At 39.0% G+C, this 23383-nt stretch overlaps 1 protein-coding gene across 1 annotated transcript in view; it reads right to left on the bottom strand.

The window, feature by feature from the left end:
* Positions 1-23383, bottom strand: part of LOC141795517 (uncharacterized) — a 161148-nt gene that overhangs the window by 42902 nt on the left and 94863 nt on the right. Inside the window, exons 16-22 of the mRNA XM_074676421.1 lie at positions 15762-15815; positions 15643-15687; positions 12562-12603; positions 4805-4840; positions 4633-4677; positions 3900-3935; positions 2398-2442 (exon numbers count right to left, since the gene is read on the bottom strand). Coding sequence (XP_074532522.1) covers positions 2398-2442; positions 3900-3935; positions 4633-4677; positions 4805-4840; positions 12562-12603; positions 15643-15687; positions 15762-15815 — 303 coding nt within the window. The remainder of the gene's footprint in view (positions 1-2397; positions 2443-3899; positions 3936-4632; positions 4678-4804; positions 4841-12561; positions 12604-15642; positions 15688-15761; positions 15816-23383) is intronic.

Below are 23383 nucleotides of genomic sequence, written 5' to 3'. Positions count from 1 at the left end.
CTTTGTACTTAAACCTTGTAATCTGGTCCCCTCAGGTTGGTTTCACAAAGGGTGCAAATCAGTGACTTGAATGGGGGATGTTTAAAATGTGACCATTTCTACACATGCATTTACGATACAAACAAACATTAGTGTGATATGGAACTTTTACTTCTTTTTTTTTTTTTTGACTTCGTGCTATCATGTCTGATTGTTCCATGTTGTTTTGTGCCGCAGCAGGACTCTAGTCTAGATTAGGGGTGTCAAACATACAGTTAGAGGATCCAATCCAGCCTGCGGGACGACTTTGCAAAGCGAGAAATATCACAGGGAAGAGCCGGTTCAAAAGAGTTCTATTTTTGGCTCACGCATTGCTACAACTTTAGCTTCTTTCAGATAGCTGTGACTGCATGTTTGTGCTTCAGTAGATACATTATGATCTGTTATTTGTAAAGCATAAAGTGGAAACGCTAAACTGAGGCTGAATACCATCAGAATTTCAGGTGGTTTAAAATATTTGACATTAAAAAAAATCAAAGCTGAACATTTGCAAAATGTAATTTTTGCACTAAAACAAAAAGAAGCATCTGGATTTGTCATTATTCACAAGTTATTATGCTCTGATATTTCCAGTCCAGTCCAGCTGAGATCAAATTGAGCAATCGGCCCCTGAACTCAAATAGATTTTGACTCCCCTGGTCTAGAGACTCTAATAAAAATATTGGGACAGATATGACGTGGAATTAAAAATACACAACTTATTTTCCTTGATATCAAGCTTAAAAACTGACATAATAAAATAAATGATATGCTTCAAAATAAGCTGATACAGAAGTGTAAGGATATGGTTGAAACAGTTCATGAAAATAACTTGGCTTGAAGCCCAGATGGTCTAGTGGTCTAGGTGCAATTTTGTGTTGTTTGTTTTATCAGATTCTGAAGACTTGTAGCAGCAGTCTAAAAGAAGTTTTGTATCGTATCGTATCGTATCGTATCGTATCGTATCGTATCGTATCGTATCGTATCGTATCGTATCGTATCGTATCGTATCGTATCGTATCGTATCGTATCGCATCGCATCGCATCGTACTCCGTAAGGTTCGCTCTTGTGCGGGTGGCCCGGGTTTGAATCCAGCCTGTGGCCTCTTTCCCACATGTCACTCCGTGCATAAAAAGCCCATAAATAACTTAAAAATAAATAATAACAAAAACTTGGCTTGCTGTTTCCTTAGTGAGAAATGTTTTTAAGGATTTTGTTTGTATGCTGTTATCTTCAAAGCTGAGAAGAATACTTTTTTTTATTCTTGTGATTGGCCAACTTAATCATAAATAAAAAGCTCTTTATATATCTTCCTGGCCCTGACTGTTTTTCTGTGTTTTTTTTTTCTTTGTGACTTGTTTATGGCCTCTGATTTTCAGAGGTTACTGTTGATACAGACTGAAATAAACTTCTACTTGGACGCTTTTGTTCTTGCAATGTGGTCAGCCTCAGCTCCAGACACAATATCCTTTCCTTTTTTAATCTTTTCTTTTCTTTTCCTTTCTTTTCTTTTCTTTTCTTTTCTTTTCTTTTCTTTTCTTTTCTTTTCTTTTCTTTTCTTTTCTTTGTTTGTGCCTCAAAAAGCTCAGCTTGTTATCCCTTCATCTCATGGTAAGTCTTTGTCTTCCTCCATACACCTTTGATTCTGAATGAATAACTTCTTGTCTATTAGGCTTTTCAACCAGAAGTTAAAGTTGCAACTGGGCTTTTATTAAAAATAAGACTCATGTTCTTCTTCTGCTGTATAAAAAAGACCTGTAGCTGCCACATTTATACCCCTGAGTGGCTATGGTGACATCTTATGCGTACATAGATCTTTTCTATGTCTTCAATCTCTGGATACTGTTTACTATAAAGCCGTGAGGTTCATTACAAATCTCTGAGCTCTAACTCATCGCTGCTCCAAGTCGGCTGCCCGGCATTGCCTGCTTTAAGACTAAATCACTGACATCTCCTTATTTATAACGCAATTCTTAACTTCCTCTGCTTTTATTTATGCAATTCTATTCATTTGAAAAATACTTCCAGCTACAGTCTCCACTGTGATCCAGTCATGAGACCCATTTTTGCTTTCAGTCCTCATGGTGTGTCTTGAAATCAGGGCTCAGTAAGTTGTCCTCTTTCAAAGTTTTAGACTATAGACAACTTTTGACTTCCTGTTGTGTGACCCAGAATGTTAACGTGTTTGTAACTGTCATGTACTTAATACCTGTAACCTTTGCACTGCTGAAAATCACCGGTAGGGCAGGAACAGTAAAAAGAATTGACTCTTACAAGATCAAATTTGTCTGCAACTTTAGCAGCTTTTGTCTCACTGCTGTTTATTCTCAGAGTAGACCTGTCAGTTCCATCTTAAGTCAGTAACACAGCAGACTTACCTCTGGTCCTAGATCTCCCTTTAGACCCGGCGGCCCCATGTTACCCTGTTACATCACGCAGAAGTTGGGTAAGAGGAAAGAAAGAGATGGGAGACAGGAGAAAAAGGGGTCAGACTTTTGTTTTTGTGACAATAAACAAACTTCTGAAAAGCAGCCTGTCGTTTCTCTCTGCCACAAGATGAGAGACCAAAAACTTTGAAAAGACTTTGTCGTACCGTCTCTACAAATTTAATACAAGAATAATTTATGCATTGTTTAGCTAATCTTACACAAGAATGTGGAAAAGAAAACTACAGAAAATACAAATGCTCATGTGGCCTGTATGGAAGTCATATCCAAATGACATAAAAGGTCAGACAAGATCAAAAAAATAACTGACAAATAAAAGAAAGAGGTTTCTTATTTGTGGAATGGTCCTGCTTTAACTTTGCATGGATGCACCACAAAGGAGAAGAACCATGCAGTTGTGCAATGACCATGAATTCATACTGATTTTTGGTTAATGACACCAGCCAGCTGATCACCATTACTCTTCTTAACCGTAAAATTATTTATTTTGAATTCAAAAATAAGGGTAAGTTTTAGCCTGAGGCCTAAGATGGAACATTTAGCTGATATTTAGCACATATTGATTTGTTTCCTAAATTAATCCGCCACTAGTGATTTTCATGGGGGTCTTTGCAACAAAAGAGTTTAAAAAACAGATCAGAACATTTTCTTTTTGCACGCTCAAACAAGATTATATTATATTAAGATTATACAAAATCAAACTGTAATTACCTCCACCAAGGAGGTTGTGCCTTTGGGAGAGTTTTTTCTGTTTGTTTTTCTTTGAACAACATCACTCAAAAAGTAACCAACGGATCTTGATGAAATTTTCAGAAAATGTTCAAAATGGAAAAAGAGAGAAGTGATTACATTTTAGGGGTGATCTGAATCACCGTCTAGATCCAGGATTATTTTGAAGGATTCTTTAACATTGTGAGATAGGACCGTTTTCACCATTTGTGTGTATAACTCTACGATAAATGGTCGGATTGCTTTGCAAAACAATACAAGACAAGTCACAATAAGATCTGATGGATGTAAAAGTAGGATCAAGATCCTGGCAATATTCTGGATACTAAGATTTGGAATATGAAATGTGTTCTGGGTCATCATAATTTTCAACTCTGTCAGGAAATAAATTATTGTACAAACCTGCAACTAACACCAAATTGTAGCAGACAGTCTGCTGAAAGGGAGTATAACATTAAAGTAGGACTTAAGTTTTGCGTGACGATCACAATATGCTTAGCGGAGGTCTGCGCTCTCTGAGTGCTTTTCTAGTTTGATCTGATTTTTACAGTTTTTGATTTTGAAAGGCATTTCAACACAATTTTTAAAAACAAAAAGATAAGCTCTTTAAAATTAAAAAGAGGATCTTTCCTGTGTAAAAAAAACTTTCCTTTCATACATCATTCAGCGCTACCCTGTTGTGCTATAAGTCTTTAATACGTTACCTTTGCGCCTTGAGGTCCTTGAGCTCCTCTCTCCGCCTGCAAAGGTGATAGACATTCATAGTTCTTCATGACATGCCTACAGAGAGTATTAAGCTGAGCCGTTCCTCTTTCTGACTGTGTTAGGGTTTAAAAAAAACTCCTCAAGGACCTTCATGAAGTTTGCTTTCATGCTGCATGAAGGTTAAGAACATGGAGTTTATTCTCTGTAAAGTTTTCTTTTTGTTCTGGGATTCAATTCATTCAAAGCAGGAACTTTTTCAAACTAATGTACCTCCGAGCAATCATGAATAACATTCTGTGCTCCATACCTCTTTCTCCTATCATGGTTGAGGGCTGAGTGTTTGACCGTAGCACACAGGTTCTGATTTCTATTCATATCGGCTCTTTTGTATTCAGCTGCTTTTGATGTTTGGTCAATGACTGCCTCGGTGGCCTTTGAAATTGCTGCTTTGCCTCAAGTAGATGCATCTGTTGTTTTCAGATCCAAACAATAATTGGACTCCAATGAATTCTGTGCTCCACCTCTGCCGAGCACAAAGGCCACATTGAACTCTGATCAGCAGGTGATGTTAGACTCTTCTTCCTGTGGCAGATGTCAACGCTGCTTTGGTTGAAATTACACATTAAAAATGAGACTCTGTTTTTACCCTGTGGCCTCTTCTGTCTGAAAGCTAAACCTCACTATTTTTCTAATTTCTCTTTAATAAGATGAAACAATGAGGCAAATAGTTACCTGATCTCCCTTTTCTCCAATAAGGCTTCTCTCCTTCATTTCATCCTCAAACACAAGATAAATCAGACCGCTTCAATATCTGACTAAAGTGTGCCTGGTGTACAGTTTGAGGAGGAAGCAAAGCAGAAAAAGCACAAAATGTTCAACTTGTGTGATAAAAATATCTGCTTACAGTTCCAGAGAGTCTTAATCCATGAGCTGTCACCACCTAGAAGTAATAAAAACAGAGACAGTGTCCTCTTAGCAGTCTCAAATCCTCCAAACACTGCATGAACAGATCTTTAAAAAGCCTTCTTATTGTTTGTTTTAAAGGTGGTAAAACAAGTAACAGGTTCTGGATTCACATATAAATGCAGCCAACATGTATCGCTTGTTAACTTTGCCTCCAATATACGCTTTACTAGAAAAAAGTAAATCACTATTTGGATAGAGTGTTGTTAAAGGTTTTTATATCAATGATAAAGTTTGGAGACTTAGTGACACAAGGCAGCAGAGCCTTGAAAGACTCTAAAAAGAATTGGAGAGAAAAAAGTCAATATCGAGCAGCTGAGGCGGATGGATTCTTTAAACTATGAGTGAGGATGGGTAATAATCACTTTTTATCCTGAATGAAAGTAGAATTCAAGTGATTTCTACCTCAATGTGAGGAAGACAGTAAAGCGCTAGAGTAAACAGCTCAGAGGTTTTACAGTGAAAGCCAGAATGAGTCAAGCTTGAAAACACAATTATCAATTGTCAATATCTAATTTTTCTGTACAGCAGACAGCTTCTTCTTAGAGCAAACCAGAGCAATAATAGCAGCTTTAATCCCAGACTCTGAGGTCCTAACGCCAATCATGTCAATCAGTAGAAAAGTCTTCATGAGACATTTTAAAGCCCCTGTTTGGAAAAAAGTTTGATATTGCTGATTCTGTCCTGTACATATTTTGGCATCATTTTGCAACAAAAAGTCATTCAGCTTCTATTTTTTTCCATCAAATGTATGGTACCACTCAACACTACTTTACTACTCCAGTCCAGGACTCAGGCTTGTTTCTTTACTTACACAAATTAAGTGAAGTTGATTTTTTTTTTTTTTTTTTTTTACAGAAATGGAGACTGCTTTTCATTTGTTGCTGTGAAATAAAATAAATCAAGAAACTTTGTATCTACACTTGATTATGGTGGTGTTCTTTAAATGCATACTATCTCCACCTCTATGAAAATGCTGGACTCAGTGTCTCATGCAGCATTGTGTTTTGTCTCTGGTTTAGGATTTCACACACGTCACTAAGTTTACTGAGTCTTGTATAAAAAAGTAGTTTTCCCTTCCTTACTCAACAGAAGAATGGAGCATCAGTATATCTTTCTTTACAAGGCCAAACTAAATAATCTGCGATTTTATTCACTGACTTCTAAAGGTCTCACTGGCTGTAACTTTGAGTCACAGTCAGATCCTTTTTGTCTTTTCTGGACTCTGTCTTTGGTCAAAGTGCTTTAGTGTTTTTGCTCCTTCATCTTGCTCTGAGCTTCAGGGTTATTTAAAACCGGATAATTTTGTCAGTTTGGGTTATTTTAAAGTTAGGATTAAGGATCATCTGATGAGCTTGTGCACTTGTTTTACTGCTGAACGCTGATAAATCATTGATTGATGCACTGTTTACTTGTTGTCTGTTATTCTGTCTCACTCTCTGTGTGAGACTTTGTTTGCTGCTGTCTTGGCCAGAGCTCCCGATGGAAATATTCCATGTGAAATAAGTTTAATATAATAAAAAATGTAGCTCACACAGTGAAGTAAATGGAACTATATCTTCAGAGGAAGAAAAAGAAAACTTTTTCAAACAAAATGATTTCCTGAATGAAAGTTTGGTGTGAAACATCTATTTGATCCCTTTCAGGATCAATTTCTGGACCATTTGCGAACACGATAGTTTTTGTGCCATTGACCCGATTTTCATTTGTCCTCAAACTCTTGATGTTGTCAACCACACATTTGACCCTGCCTTTGAAGCCCTGTGCAGGTCAGTTGTGAGCATTCAAATTGATAAAAGAAGAAATAAATATTATATGAAACCTCTGAACTGAGCACCTGAACAGGTGTCCTTGCTCCATGATGTGTGAGTGCAAACCTTTTCAAGTGTAACTGTGACAAAAGATTAACAGAACAAATAACTCTGATCTTCAGTGCCCTGTACCCCCTTAACTATCATTGTAATAGTAAACTCCTGAGAAGAAGTGAGTCTTCTTCTGTACGTCTTTGAATAATGTCATGTTCCTTCACTCCTTCATAAGATCAGATTCTTTCTTTAAACCCATTGAAATGGTGAAAAGAACTCTTCAACCAACATAACACAGAAAAACAGATTCATTTTAATAGAGTATAAAAGTCGCTTGTAAAGAGAAACTGGCAGTGATAAAAATTCCAGGAGCAGAAAAGACTGGTTTCCCACTTTAAAGGCGGTGTGGAAAGTGATGGCCGTGCATGCCTGTGAGCTCAGCGCTCCTCCCCGTCACTATTAAACAGAGGCACAAGAAGGTTTATGAAGAGAGGGTAATGATCTGAGCCCTCGCTTCTGCTGTGTAAGGGAAATCAATGCTTAACTGCCAAAATTATCTGCCACGGGAAAGCAAAGCGCCGACAGAGACTGGTACTAAATATTCAAACAGGCTCATTTATCAAATGACTAATGTTTCCCTCTCTGCTGTGTGTTGTAGTATACATCCCCTATACACTATCTACACAACAATGAACACATCTGGGTGTTTGAGCTCTTACTGAACTTAAGGAAAGTATGGGAGGAGAGACAGCTCTGCAAAAGTGACAGCAGGGTCAGATCTGAAGGACGAAACATGCACATTCTTCAGGAATAACCAGCCTGCTGTACACTCGTGCATATTTCACAGCTAGTTATTAAGGAATCTATCATTTGACGTAAAATATAGTTTTAATGTAAATAACTTTATTTCTTCTGCTTAACTTCTGCTGTTTGAGCCACATCATTAGCACCATCTATCCATCATCTTTACCCTTCTGGGGTCGCAGGGGGATGAAGCCAATCCTAGGTTTCACAAGGTGGGAAACATTCACCTATCATGGGGCTAAAATGTACAGACAAACAACTGCTCCTAAGGGCAATTTTAGAGTGACCAATCAATCACATGGGCATGTTTTCAGGCTGTGGGAGGAAGCCGGAGTGAGCCCACACATACACAGGGATAACATAGGAGCTCCATACAGAAAGGATTTGCACAGCAAGGGAACAAACCAGAAATTAGCATCATTCTTTTCTGATTAAGTTCTGCACAAAATGAGAAAAAATATTTGATTTAAAAAAGGGGCAACCTCTGACCTAAGAATATGAGACAATGTGGAAGTGCTACAATCTGCTGTTTCTCGAGTGTCCGCTTGAGGCTGGCTAAGGAAGTACCACAAGTCACATACACACCAAGCCAAAAAAAGGACATTTTCACAGTAGTAATGAACATATCTATATTTACCATCTGAATCACTAATTTCACTATTGGCACACTCTGTAAGGCAGGGTGATTTTTTTTCCCAACACAGCAGTTTGGATGATACAAGGATCACAAGTTTGCCCAATCAGAGGCTCAGCTCAGCTCATGTGAATCATAAGTGCCTTACAGCAGTCAATGTGGAGACTCAAAGCCCTCCAAGATGGCCACCCCAGCCGATTGCTTTAAAAAATCTGTTTCAGAAATAGACGGGTGACATCAGGGAGACTACATCCATCAATTATACAGTCTATGTGTGATGTGTGCATTACACTCTTGATTAGTAGCGAATGATACCAAGTGCCATATATAAACAGGACTAAAATGGTACATCTTATCTAGATTTCACACTTGCTTTGTCTACCTTTGATCAATACCTGCTTGTTAAGTGAAACGAGTAGATCCATAATACACTTAATATGCAGGTTTTTTTTTTTTTTTTTTTTCACATCTTATCTTGCACCACTGAATCTGGAAGGAAGGAAACTGATAGCAAATGGTGACTTCCATTTGTACTCGGAAGTCGGAATGTACAAGGTCCTGAGTGGGAAATTTCAACGGGAACGCCCCTTGAACTCGGAATTCCCTACTGGGAAGTCAGGGGGTCCCAACAACCCCAAGTGCCCAGTAGGAAATTTCGACTTCAGGGGTAAAAAGTAGCTAAGCTCCTGTTATATTCTGTTTATTTTAGAACTTCTGACTAGTATTTGTTGCAATAAATCAGCGGCATACATAATACTTTTTAATGTGTATATACAGAAATACTGCTGTTAAGGCAAGTTTTTCTGACTTGGCAAGTTTTAACTTGGAGATGACATCATTCCCACTCTCCACTGCCCAGTTTCAATTTATATGGAATGCCCCAAACGTTTGTGCTTCTTCTGAAAACATGCACATCCTGAGAGACTGAACTACACTTATTTACAAAAACTGCAGAATCCCAAAACTCAACAAGTGTTTTCCCTCATTTCCGTTAAAATAAAAAAAAAAGTTTCATTAGAATCTGTACCATTTTAATCTTGCAAATCCAGAAAAAATATTATTTCATGATACAAGCCAAGAAGAGACCAGAATAAAGGAACTTCAGTAACAGGGTCACTTTGGTGGAAAAGGCTATAAGAGTTCAAGGAATCCTAAGACATTATTTTTTTCTTTTAGGCCACTGACAGATTTTTAATGTCTATACAAAATTTTCAGGTCTTATTTTTATCTTGAGGTATCATTAAATAAGACTTTTTTCAGACTTGCTACTGAAACATAGTTATTTAAAGTCATATTTACCAGAAATTAGATAAAACCCTCTCATTTTGTCTTTTATTAAGTGACCTGAACTCAGATATTTCTTTGTCCTGGATCTAAATTCTCATGCTACGAAGGTTAAATTTTGATTAAATATGCAGCCCTGCTCTGTATGCTTCCCAGTATGTGCAGACTCAGCTTCATAATTGACACTGAACTTAACTTTTTCATTGATTTAAAGTGAGACAAAAGGGACAGAGTCCATAACATCACTGTGGCAACAAAATCAAAGGTTGTCTGCCCTTCAACGACAAAAGACTGCAGCCTTAGCTTCTCCACTAACCAGTCCTTTCAGCTGCCACAGTCCATATCATGTCCTCTGCAGTGTTTACTCTGTCTTCTTCACTTTCAGTGATTTCTATTCTCTCCTGCCCTTCACTGTTTTCTTCCTCTCACCATCTGACCGCAGCTCCAGCAGCCACAGAAACAAACTGCTCTGCAAGGGATGAGAATAAATGAATGTACAGGCACTGGCTTGTTTAGTCAGTTGACTAAAGAGCAGCAGCAGCCGACACATTTGGTGCATGTCGTCCCCACGCTCTCTGTCTCTCTTTTGCTGTCTGTCCATTAAAAGCCAAAAAATAAGTCCTTAGAGGAAACACGTACTGAGTTTGTATGATTAGATGTGAGTTTGGGTTCAAGCTGGACCACAAACACGCCCTTAGAAAGAGTAACAGAGAGCTGCAGAATATTCCATATTTAGGATTTCACTCAAAGATGCACTTTTATCTTTAGACTTTCTACATCCATAGCTTAACAATCTCTTTTCCTAATCTTTGAATGGATCACCTACCAACAAACAGCACGAATGAGGATGAGGTAGTTAAAGTGAAGTTTGTTCTTCAGCTCGTGTCTGAAGCTTCCACAGACTTAATAGGACAGAGTCATCCAGGTGTCACAGCCCTCACTCGGGGATCCGTGGGCTCAAAAGCCATGCTTTCATTTGAAACTCCTTATACATTCATTTCTGTATCTGACTCATGGTTGCAGCATGTCTCCCGAGTCGTTACTGCCCCCTCGCAGATCTTTAACTGATTTGTCACAGACTTTAAAACGTCGGAGAAATGAGTTCTATCATCTGAGCGCCACCCACTCTGTGTCACCTTCAGCGAGCATCAGGCAGCCTCCATGACGTCATGGTTTCTCTGTTTCTGTCAGCCTCTCCTCTGTCTACCAACAAAACCAATCTACAACTTTCAATTATGACTATCAGAAACAGGCCACATGCTGCATCGCTGACCTTGTTAAATCATACCATACAGATTTAGTTTATCAGCGGGTGATGCTGCACATCGTTTATTTGATACTCAATAGACTGAAAATCACTGTTTTCATTTCTCTGCTGTGCACAATATTTAAAAAGTCTGTCACTAACAGCTTGCTGCCAAATATTACCAAGTTTATTTTCTGAAAATGTAAGAATCTTCTCTAAAAGTTGATCTCAGATGTCTTGGCTCTTTTTCTTGCTTCTTATAAACTTTGGAAACATAGGTTAAACCAGAAAGGTCAGGCGTATTTTTGAAAGACTTAAATCCAAAGACAGAGCAGTTATCCTGCCTTGTCAGTGAGTGGAAATTATAAACTGATGTGCCCACGACAAATTGGAAGAATAACAGACAAAGGGAGGAAACAATGCTACGGGAAATAGATCTTTCAGTGCTAATCTTACACCATCCAACTTTTTAAGTCCCAAAACTGATACTGTTCTGATACCAGTATGAATTTAACATTCTTTATTCCTTAATATGAGGGTGAGACTGGAAGTTATATTGCATGCTTTCTCACTTTGAAAACCTAAATGAAAATACATTTAAACTGACCTTATCATTACTTTATGGGATTATAGCAGTGCATGAGTAAGGAATTAAACTCGAGCTGCGGTAGTCGTCCTCCTTCATGATATTTTAGCTCAGCTTAAATGCACATGAAACTGCACTTATGTACCAGTGCTGCTGACTTAGTTCATACATATATGGTTGTTTTAAAGACAGATAGCATGATAAATGTGTCCTTTGTTGCTGATACCCGACTGAACTTTAGAGTCTATACATCGCAAAATCTGTGTTATTCTTTATATCATATTTATTTTAGCACAATCATATTGTAATATTTTATTGCACAGTAGTTTTCTTACTACTGTATTAGTTTTCTTTTGTGCTTTGGATTATTTTGCCCCATCTATTTTTGATTGTGTGCAAGGTAACCTTGGGTGACCTTAAGGGTACTTATAAACAAAATTGATTATTAATGTTGCAAGCAGTAGCAGTTAAAACTGACACATTCACCGAACAAGTCCAGAAAAAGATTTTTTTCTGTAGCAATTCAGGGGTCAGTTTTGTCCTTTTATACAATGAAATGAGACTTAATCCCAAACTTTTCGGGTGAATGTGGCTCATATAAAGTCTGATATGACAATTTTACTTAAAAAAAGACAAAAAGACTTGCTTGGGTTTTATTTTTTGCAGTGTTTTGGACCGATACCTGATACCAGGATTGGATTGAGGTGGGTATTTGTTTGACATGAGTTTGGTTCTGCGTGAGGTTTCTGCCTGTTAAAGGGAAGTACGTCCTTGTCATTCTAACCTGCTGTATGCTGCAAAGATCTGTACTCATGGTGGCTTCACTTGAGATCAGACATCTTACCTTGCCTTGATGTTGGGTCTCTGTTAATAAAATAAAATTTGGTCAATGTTACCCTTTCTGTTGACGTCAACAGAAAGGGTCCTGAGATGACGTCTCTTATGGTTTGAGGCTAGATATATATAAAGAATGATTGATTTATTAATTGATTGACTAATTGACTAATCTAGTAATTGACAGATTGATTGATTGATTTATGAAATGACTGATTGACGGATTAGTTGATTGGTCCATCCCTAATAATTGCACCTGCTCACCTTTGATCCTTTGCTGCATGAGCTGTGTTGGTCAAACTTAGTGGTAACTTCTCCTTGTTTTATAGGTAATAGTTTATAATTTTACTGAAGCAAATCTGCTGTAACAGAAACATCTTTCATTGATTTAAATGGACTGATAGGATAATGTGTTCTACACTGACATTTTTGGATACAAACTTTTATATAAACTGACAGAAAGAAAATTTTACAAGTTGGATTTTGACCACAGTAAAGAACTTACAGAACCAGGAGGACCAGGTGGACCAGGAAGGCCAACATCCCCCTAGAAACAGAGAGAACTCATCAATCACTCAAACACACTGATGGACAAAGAGACAAACAGACTCTGACAGGAAAGAGAAGAAAACATTAAAAATAAAAACATGAATATATAAAGCGAAAAACTGTACTTTAGAAACTACTTCTGAAAGCAAGTTGCCACAGCCGACCTCGAGCTGCTACATCAATAGGTTTGGAACGACAATAAAGGAGGCAATAACACGACCAGACTTCAGAGGAAATACTGCCAGACTCCAAAGATGTAAGAAGAGCCATGAGATGAGTGGGAAGAAAACATTAAAGTATCCTTGTTAAAAAGCAGACTGCCGTTTGCATTTCATGTAGTTCACGTCGGATGTAGCCATCCATATCTCCTGCATATATATGAACTGATACCAAGCACTGCTGTCTCTTTTGTATCAGGAGGATTGGGTGCTACAGGGATCAACAGCAGGTTCATTATTGTGAACCTTCTTTCTTCGTTTACATAAAACACCTGCATTTATTCTGAAGTTTCTGATTCAGATTCAGGAATGAAAGAGCAGGACAGAAATGCATCTTGTAACTTAAAAAGACGACAAACCTCAACTTTACAAACGACTCGTGAAAGCTTTCCTCACTGAATCTGAACCAAACATAAATGTTGATAGAGAGCTGTTTTTGATTTTGAAGGTTTTTCAAACATAAACTTGTGGCTGAATAAACAGCACAGATGCAGTGATGGTTTCCTCTAAAGGTATTTATCTTAACACTGCTGTCTTTCAGCAGCCGGTGAAGGTTTTTCGCCATCCTTTCACGTGCACACTTCAGTTTTACATCGCAACATGTTTTACAAAGCATGTAGAGAATAAACTACTGAACATATTTCTTGAGTTGTTTAGAGGTCACAAGAGAACCAAGAGAACAGTATCCGTTTATCCTCATCAGGTCCACATTGGTGCCAAATCTGCAACTTTCCTGAGATTAAATTCACGGAGGTCAAGAAGGTACGAGATTACATCCTAGGGAAGTTGACCCTTGACCCTCTTGAGAATAAATGTCACGGCTTCATCATTTCATCCCATTAGACACTTGTGGGAAATTGGCTCATAATCAGAAATTAATACTTGAGTTGGGTCGAAAAACTTTGACATTTGACCACAACTTTTTAATCAATTCATGCTCGGATCCAAATGCACATTTATGCAAAGTCTGGAGAAACTTACTCAGGCTTTTCTGCCTTCGTGATAGCGGACTGGATGGATGTGCGACCCCTAAAACACAACGCCCCGGGCTGCCACTATCTCCAGCACAGAGGCACAAAAAAAAATAAATAAATAAAAAAAGTGTTGGCACTATTTGCACCAAGAAGAATCTGGATTTCTTCAGCCAACTTTGTGGAGGATGGTGTTGAATATATATTTTTTATTAGATAAAATGATGTGGTGTGAGTGAGATAACAGGCAGGGAGAAGTTAGTAAACAAATTCAGGCGGGTAAAATGGATAAACATGGAGTGGTTTTCAGAGGGTTTGAGGAAGGAAATAACTTCAACAGTTTTACCCTTTTAGATGGGCTTTTCAAGAAAGTTTACTGTTTGGTCAACAGCAAAGAAATCCATTTAATAACTGTGCAAGGATATTATAGGCTAGTTAGATATGATATAGATGTGGATATAACTTATATGTACTAGTTTTAATGGCAATGTGCGCTGTTAATCTCATTTATTGTTTCATTTTTTGCAGAAGTGTCTCATGCACTCTTTGCTCTTCAGTTCTGAATCTCAGAGTGCCAACAACTGGCGGTGACACTTATTCAAGTTATTTTAAATGTTATTAGGAAAGTTTTTACCATTATTTTGAAGCCAATCAGCTTTCACATACCATACAAAAAAAACACCTTGCAGTAATATCGCAGAACAGCATGGGGCTGGTAAAAACTTCTTGGAAGAATACATTTAATCCCTTTAAGGGGCACAAGTGTTGCAAAAACAAGAGCAAGAGCAAGACCTTAGCAGTTTTTACATTTTAAAGACCACATTTACACGGTCAATGGGTCATATTGTTTAACTCAACCAGCAAAATTTTCTTTGAATTCTCTAGTCTTTATCTTTGGATTTCTCAAAATTCAAGTAGTATCTTCCTTTAAACAATAAAAATAAAAATAAAAATAAAATACAGTAATAATAATAATAATAATAATAATAATGATAATAATAATAATAATGATAATAATAAAAATAAAAATAATAATAATAATAATAATAATAATAATAATAATAATAATAATAATAATAATAATAATAATAATAATAATAATAAAATAAATAGATAAATAAAATAAATAAAATATTTATCTGTATAGCACTTTTAAAAACAGAAGTTTACAAAGTGCTTTGACAACAGTCAGGACATAAAAACAAGGAACACAAGCTTCAGCTCACAGAAAATAAAACAAAAAGACTTAGTTCAGATAAGACAGTCAAAAAATACTGTAGTTAATTATAATTGATAAATATAACATTAATAACAATAATGATTATAGTGTCTTCTAATAAGTAGTTTTTTGTGCTCAGGAAATACATTCTTAAATGTGATTTTGAGCATGTTCCGTCTATGGTACAGTTCGTAAGTGTGGCAGTAACAAAGTAGTGTGGTGTTTAAGCAGCACCTTAAACATCACAAGGGACACTGCTTTTTTTTATATTTTTACTTACGGAGAGATATACTGATAGAAACATAGTGTCTTTGGTGATTACAACTAACTCTAAATGTGATTTCTGTTTTGATCATGGTTCTCAGTTAACCAGTTCTGGTTGCAGTATTTGAAACTATATCTGTATCAGTATTTGGAAATGAATCAGTGTCTCTAAGTTAAAATTAATAACCAGTGAAAAAATGTATACTGTAAAAATGACATAATAGCCACATGAACTGCCTGATTTTTCATTATTTTACATTATTTCAATAATCAAAAACCACGACTACCCATCCTTCATTCTCCAAACACACAGGTGTAGTCTCAAGGGGGACAAACAGAAGGAAAGACACTCTACTTTTACTTACTTTTTCTCCTTTAGTGCCATTGACCCCCTCAGTCCCTGGCTGACCCTGTGGGAGAAGACCTCAGTTAATGACTCTGTGACATGTTTGCACTGCAAATGTCCCTACAGAGGAATACTCACGGGGTCTCCCTTCTCCCCTTTATCCAGTGAGACTCCAGGATCGCCCTTCTCTCCCTGCATGAGACACACAGAGCAGGAATCACTGACAATGACTGGAAGAGATAAATATTCAGGAACACAAAGTGCCACATTAAAACAAAATAGCAGCTTGTGATGATGTCAGGAATAAAACTGTGAGACTTTGAGTACAGCAGGGTAATGACTAATCAAAGCCCTGTTGCATTGCAGCACTTCCCATGTTTGAGTGTTAAAATCATTCCTCTGTCTGCCAATAGATGGCACTTTGTGACTGCTGATGAGAGTGTGCTCCAGGAGTATTTTAATTGGATTTCTTGCTGTCAGTTAAAAGGAGGATACTTTGAGTAAATAGCACTGTAAAGCAAATGTACCTCCACTTCAGTCCCAACACACTGACTCAAAAGTTTAACAGATTTGATATAGTAGCTTTTTATTCACACAGACTCACTCTGTAGGCATTTCTTACTTCCATTATTTAAGCTACACGACATTCTTTTGGAAATGATCCAATTCTATGATTTCACATCCCAATGTTGAATAAAATCCACCTGAAGTGACACTTTGTCCCTCGCTCTACACCTCCAGACGGAGAGAAAGAAGGCTTAATTATTAAAGATTATTGTTCTTTTGTCTGACATGTGTTTAGATTTGTGCTGGGCTCTTCAGATTCTCTGCTCTGAGACTTCATGAAGCATCTGTTTGGCAATCTGAGAGAGCAGACCAGCATTGGAGAAAAGGTTGCAGCGTGTTTGCACGTTCCCAAGCGCCGCCTGGACTTCAATAGACAATAATTGCCATTCAGCTTCAGCCCCTCCTCCGCTCCTTCGACTGACTAACGACAGCCGCTGTGAAGCCGTTCATTTAATAAGATATAGTGACTGTTTCCTCATCCAAATCATGAGCTGTTATTAAGTCAGGAGACCGCTGCCATGTATGAACAGATGGATTGTCTTATTAATATTTGAGACTGGGAGGACGGACTTGTGACAAAATTGACTTTGCGTGTTAATCTAATTCTGCTCAGCTTTTAGCACCATATGTGGCCTCGTGATAACACTCCTATTCTCTTATAAACAATTATTTCTTTATGTCATCAGCCTGTCCTAACAAAGGCTGCTTACAGTACAGTATCTGAACAATATTTGCCTTATAATCATCTCAGAGCCCAATGGCTTTCATCTGATAAAGGTTATCCAACTGAGCAGGAGCCAATACTTCAGCTCTTGGGGTGTAGCTGGAGGATGTATGGATAAGTGATATCTTGGCCAAGACGACTTCTTCCTTGAGCCCGTCAGTGGTTATTTCAATGAACAACTGGAGATAGGAGAACAGAGTTGAGTGGCTTGTTATGTCTTTAAATTGTGCTGACTTATTTATAAAGATTAACCCGACTGACTGAGGAGGCCAGTGGAGTACAGGGAACTCAGTGAACCAGTTTGAAATGAATTGAGCTTTGTGACATGGAGCGTTATTCTGCAGGAAGTCTCCATCAGAAGATGGGTACACTGTGCTCATAAAGGGATGGACATGGTCAACAACAATACTCAAGTATGCTGTGGACTTTAAACCATGCTCAGTGGGTACTATAGGGCCAAAAGTGTGCCAAGAAAATCTCCTCCACACCATTACTGCAGCAGCAGCAGCCTGAACCGTTGATACAAGGCAGGACGGATCCATGCTTTCATGTTGTTTACTCCAAATTCTGAGTCAACCATCTGAATGTGGAGCAGAAATCCAGACTCATTAGACCAGGCAACGTTTTTAAACCTCCTTTGGTCCAGTTTTGGTGAGCCTGTGTGAGTTGTAGCTTCGATTTCCTGTTCTTAGCTGACAAGAGTGTCCCCTGGTGTGGTCTTGGGCTGCGGCAGCTCATCTGCTTCAAGGTTGGTCGTGTTGTGTGTTCAGAGGTGGTCTTCTGCAGACCTTGGTTGTAACAAGTGTCTCGTTAAGTGACTGTTTTCTTTGATTTTCTCTTTTTGGTACCATTCTCTGGTAAACCTAGAGATGGTTGTGGGTTAAAATCCCCGTGGACCAGGAGTTTGTCAACCACTCAGACTCACAACTAACAACACTCAAAGTCCCTTAATTCACCTTTCTTCTCCATTCTGATGTTCAGTTTGAACTTCAGCTGGCAAACATTCTGGCATGTGATTGAGATATCTGTTTAACAAGCAGCTGAACAGGTATAGCTAATAAATTGGCACAAATAGTGTGTGAGTAGTCTAAGGCCATGTCCACACGTAGCCGGGTATTTGGGAAACCGCACACAATTTTATACAATTACGCCTGTTGTCCACACGAAACAGCAGCTTTACTTCACTAAAAATGGCCAAGTGAAGATTTTGGAAAACTCTGGTTTCATGGTTTCGTGTGGATGCCGGCAAATGGAGTTTTTGGTTCTCAAACGTCACAGCTGAACCACAGGGGCTCATTCTGATTGGCTGGCATGGGTTTTATGTCAGGAAAACACTACCCATAATGGGTTTGGCGTGCTTGGAGCCACACTTAAAACAAATGGGGGGGTACTCGTTTTTGAAAATACCCGGCTACGTGTTGACATGCCTTAAAAGAGCCATTCTATTTTGGCATCACCACTGGCTAGTAACCATAAACAGACGTGATTCTGTGGTCGACACGAAGCTTCCTGCTTGTAACCAGAGCTCACTTGTTTGGTGTCCTTTGGTTCAGGTGATATAGACAGAGCTAAGCCTTTCATTCAATGTAAATCACTTTTAATGGAAGGTTAATATCGTCCCTAGACGTCACTCACAGTGAAAATGTTGCACATTATTCTGTCACAGACTCATGTCAAAGTAAGACCGTCTTTGTCATTTTTAGATCTCCACGGAAGATCGTTCAAAGTCAATTTATGGGCCGAGCAGTATGTAACAAGTTAATAAAGCTTTCAAATGAGATTAACTGCAGCACAGGCACTATTTATCCCCACTATCACTGTATTTACACAATGAGAAAGCCCAGCATGCATAGGACAGGGAGCCGGTCTGCCTGTGGAAGTCTGTGGGTGATGTTGACTTTGAGGCACCTCAAGTCATCAAACTGCAATTAAGGCTGTCTGCCTCCCTCCCCGTCTCTCCATCAATATCTGCGGCGTTCTGTCAGAGCCCGTTTGAGACTGTCAGTGGGAGATACAGCTATGGAGATGTGATTCATGAGAACACCGTCTTCCCGGCACATCATTCACGGCACAGCCCATTTTTTTTCCACTTTCAAACATTCACACTTGGCTGGCTGAGTGTGAGGAGGGGGGGTCGGCTCACACAGATGTTACACGAGCAGCAGTTTAGTCCAACTTGCGTGTGTTTTGTCCGAGTTAAAAAATGCACAAGGATGGCCACTGGGAAGCATGGGGAGAGGGGGTGTGATAGGGCTCGATCTCCAAACTGTTTGAGTCCATCCCTCTCTGAGTTGTTTTGCTTGTCTCGCTTATTTTGTTCTGTGTAAATTCCTGGACATGCACTCATCTTTACTCATCGCTTTCTGTCCTATTAAAATGTGAGGTGACTCTTGAGGGCAAGAGAGTTTTCTTGTCATCCAAAGAAAGCATGAATTCATAATGAAAAACAGAGAATTGTAAGGGTATGACTGATTCACGGTCAGAGTAAGGCTAGCATGAACATTTAATGTGAGCATTAGAGCATAGAAACAGTGCTCCCAAGCAGCGTATCTCTAACTAAGATCAGCATGAGTCAGTGGTCTTAAAACGAATGCTTTCATCATATTTTTAATCATGCTACCTCTAATCTCATCTCAGATAGCTCGGCTCTCCTGCAGGCTGTGCATTTGTTACTGTTAAATGGAATTACCTTTGTCTTTTCCTTCAAACTCTTCAGTCATTTATTTCACTAAAGAGCCATGAAAGCAAATTGAAAGGATTATGCTGAAGCCACAATCTTAGAGCAATGTTTTTTCTAGTTTTACTGCTTTATTTTCTAAAGTGAAACTGATTTAAGCAAGATAATAATTCTGAAACTCACAAGAGCTGCACTATGTTTGTTGTTTTGTTCTGTACATCCTCACTCCCTTGCACCTTCACCTAAACTAAACCTACTGCCGCCCGTTCGTTGGGAGATATAACAAGTGCGTCCTCATACAACTTTCTGTTTCAAGGTTGGCTGGCTGACACTTCTCCCTCCTCTGGGCAGAGGGAGCAGGAGGAATTTTGCGGTCTGAGCTGACACCCCCAGCGAGTGACGCACCTATACATCAAATGAACAGCTGCGGGCAAGAGGTTGTCCACTACACAATAGCTTTCGCTCCCCGCATGATCACAAGAGGGCCACTGGAGGCTTTGTGGTGGGTGGGAGGGGGCCGCGGAGGGGGCCGCAGAAGGGGAAGAGGTTGGTTTGCCAAAGAAAGCAGGTAGCATCAGAGACAGCTGGAGGCTCGGCAGAGATCCACGTCAGAGACTTTTTAACAGTGCATATCTCGTGTGCCTCCGGTGAGCTACGACACCCCCGGGCTTCATGAAAATGATTGCAGACTCTTTTTTTGTCAAAGCACTGTACGTAATGGCCATCTGTCTGTTTGGAGTGTGAGCACTGAGTCACGCTGTGCTGCCCTGCAGGAGGGTGCAGGGTGGGAACAGCTATTTAGCCAGCATGGTAGACGGGCTACAAAGGAATGAAAGGTGTCATTTCCTACAGGAGAGATCCAGAATACAGGCTCAGGAAATATCCTTTAAAGGACGGTGATTTGGTGACACATGTTGGACTTTTTCTCAGACTGGCTTTTAAGGGCAATTGGAGCCGGTGCAGCTGGTACTTTTCCCAGATATTGTAAAGAATTTGAACTTTCCTTTGAATTTATGACCTAAGTCTTGTGTTGGCATTTTGTCCGTGTGCCTGCTCTTAAAGACTTGAAACTCTCAGCGCTTGGTCTGTGGAGATCATGCAGACTGAATAAGCACAGCTTTTAAACTTTTATTTATCTGTCTTTTTTCTGGCTCTGTGCATGCACATGTTGTCTGCCATTTGCTTTATGCATGTAAAGCACTAAATAACTCATTTTTTAGAGCACTTATTACGTACCAACAAACAAAGTGTGATGAAATTTAGCTGTAAGAAATCAAAAAAGCAGGTATGAGGCCACTACATTTCAAAAATTTATCTATACAAGCTCCAGATGGGTTTTGCTGTAGGTGTTGCAGTCAGGTGCACTTTCTCTTTAATTTTTTTTTAAATTTCATCATAAAAAGATGCATTTTTTCAGGAATGGTCTTGTAAGGTTGCTTTGTCACACCTCATAGCTAAAAACTAGCTTGATTCTTCAATTACACTTTAAGTTCTTTGAGTTTCGACAGACTAAATTAGGGGTAGGCAACATTTCCATGACTCGTGCCACTTAAAAATCCATTATTGCCCAAAGTGCCAAGACTTACTTCTTTTATAAAATCATTGACATCTGATAGGAGAGTCTCCTTGAATGGTTTCCCATGCTTAGCTATGCAGTGAGAAATGCTATAACTTCCTTGTGTTTCCTGGTTTTTAAAAGTACAGAAAGTTTTGAATGTGTTACTTTGTTTTGCATACTTTTCTAACACTGTTTTCCTGTTTGGTCTCAAAAAGACTCTGCCCACTTGACGTCCTACATACCATTCTTTCACAGCAAAGTGTGCATATAGCTCCATCTTGGGTCATCTCTGGCAATAGATCCACACTCCCTTGTTCAGCTATGTTACAAAGAATGACTGGAACTTGGTTTGTTTGCCTTGATAACGCCGCTAAATGGATGCAATTGCGAGCTAGCAGACTGATGTCCCAAGAGATTTACCGTGACGCACTTGCAAGACACGTTGGTGCACTTGTACTGTCATGATTTAAATGTATTATTCAACAAAAAATGATACTGTGCACAATTTCTTGTAGAGTTTTAAATAGAATACAAAAACAACAACAATAGTTCTATTATTTAGTTTTTCCTCTGCCTTATTGAATATTTTCTTTGCATGCCAACATAAGAAGCCTCACATGCCAGCTATGGCATCTGTGCCCTAGGTTGCCTACCCCTGGTCTAAATTAAAGGTTTCCAAATTTTCAAGCTCTCTAATATTGGTGCAAAAGACAGGTGACCCCTCACTGTACCCCCAAAGGTGTAAATGTTGCTCACGGCCATGCTCCAGGCCAATCCAAAGACAAACAAGAGAGCAACACAAAAGCACTCTAAAACAGCCAAACAAACATGATATTCAAAATTTTTACAAAAGTCTGTCCTTGTGTTTGGACCTCAGTGATAAGACTATGATATAAGCAGATGCTGGTGAGTCTTTGTAGAGAATAAACCAAACTATGTGCACATGTCACTGTGTTGACCTAGAAACATCATGAGGGGCATTTCATAACTTTTTTTTACCCATAAAAGTACAGGATTGATAAGTTATCTAAAAAAAATAAAATAAAGCAGATGAACTGATAAAAAGCAGCACATCTTCAAAGAGACAATACAGCTCTGATGATGAAACTCTTCTCCTATTTGGAAACATGCTACAATGAACACTGCTCTGTCATCCTGACAATTCAGCCCTGCTGGTAGTGCAGGTAAAGGCCAGTTTATCAAAGAGGGAGACAGCTTAAATTTACTTTAAATGCCAAATGCCAGTACTTTGTTTGTGATGAAGAATGTTTGGAGGTAAACCATGACACAAGCTGCTGCAGAGGTTGCTGGGGGACCTTGCAATTATGTGCAATGAAATAGTTTTTCCACACAGTCAAAGGAAAAAATCATGTCAGAGAGAAACCATTACCTGAACGCTCACAAGCAGCATATGTGTTATTTATTTTCAATCATTACTCCCACTGTCCTCGAGATGAGTTCCTATTTAAGGTGATGTTTTCAAACCTTTGCTCTCATAAAGACGTTTCCAGCTCCCAGCAGTCAGAGATTATCTTCGAGTGTGTCTTTTCTCCTGTTGTTGTGCAAAGATAATTTGACTTTGAGAAATAACCACTGCCCCCCCCCCCTCGACTGAGCTGCGCCTCGCTGCCAACGGACGAGAAAGAGTGATGCCCTGGCATGTGTTTTGAATAGATGATTTCGCCCCTGAGATCTACCTCAGCAAAACAGGTGACTCATAAATGCCAGTACCGGGGGACGGAGGAAAGCTGCCACATGTTAAAGGTATCATCAGGACACGCCATTTAGAAATGTCACACCTTATCCAACCTGTCTTTTTTTTATTCTAAGACTTAGTGTCCTACAACTTTATGAGTTATTAAAAAGGCGGGGGTTCTCTGAGTCACACAGCAGAGCTTTAACAGTGAGTGGCTCAATTTAATAAAGATAATTGGAACTACAGAGCATAACAGTGATAGAAGCAGAACAGAACCTCTTTAGTTTTCCAGATGAAATAAAATAAGACCACCTCGATGTCCTGATCAAGAGCGGCCAAAAGGGGCATGAAAATAATTGGACAGGCGAAGCATCAGAGCTACATGATGCCTAAATACTCTGTTTGTCCCGACATCAGAGCAGTCAAGAGTCTGACAAGCTGTCTCCTGCAACGCATCGTGGCGTTTGTGTGTTTGTGTACTGACCCACACACTTAAAGGGCACAAACACTGTCTGGCAGTGCTTCGGATGCCTCAGGA

The sequence above is a fragment of the Halichoeres trimaculatus genome, unplaced genomic scaffold, assembly GCF_033239565.1.
Source record: "Halichoeres trimaculatus isolate MK-OKI-2021-1 unplaced genomic scaffold, fHalTri1.1 fHalTri1_scaffold_8, whole genome shotgun sequence".
Lineage (NCBI taxonomy): Eukaryota > Metazoa > Chordata > Actinopteri > Labriformes > Labridae > Halichoeres > Halichoeres trimaculatus.
The sequence above is the reverse complement of the archived record's forward strand: the minus strand, read 5'-3'. Positions and strand labels throughout refer to the sequence as shown.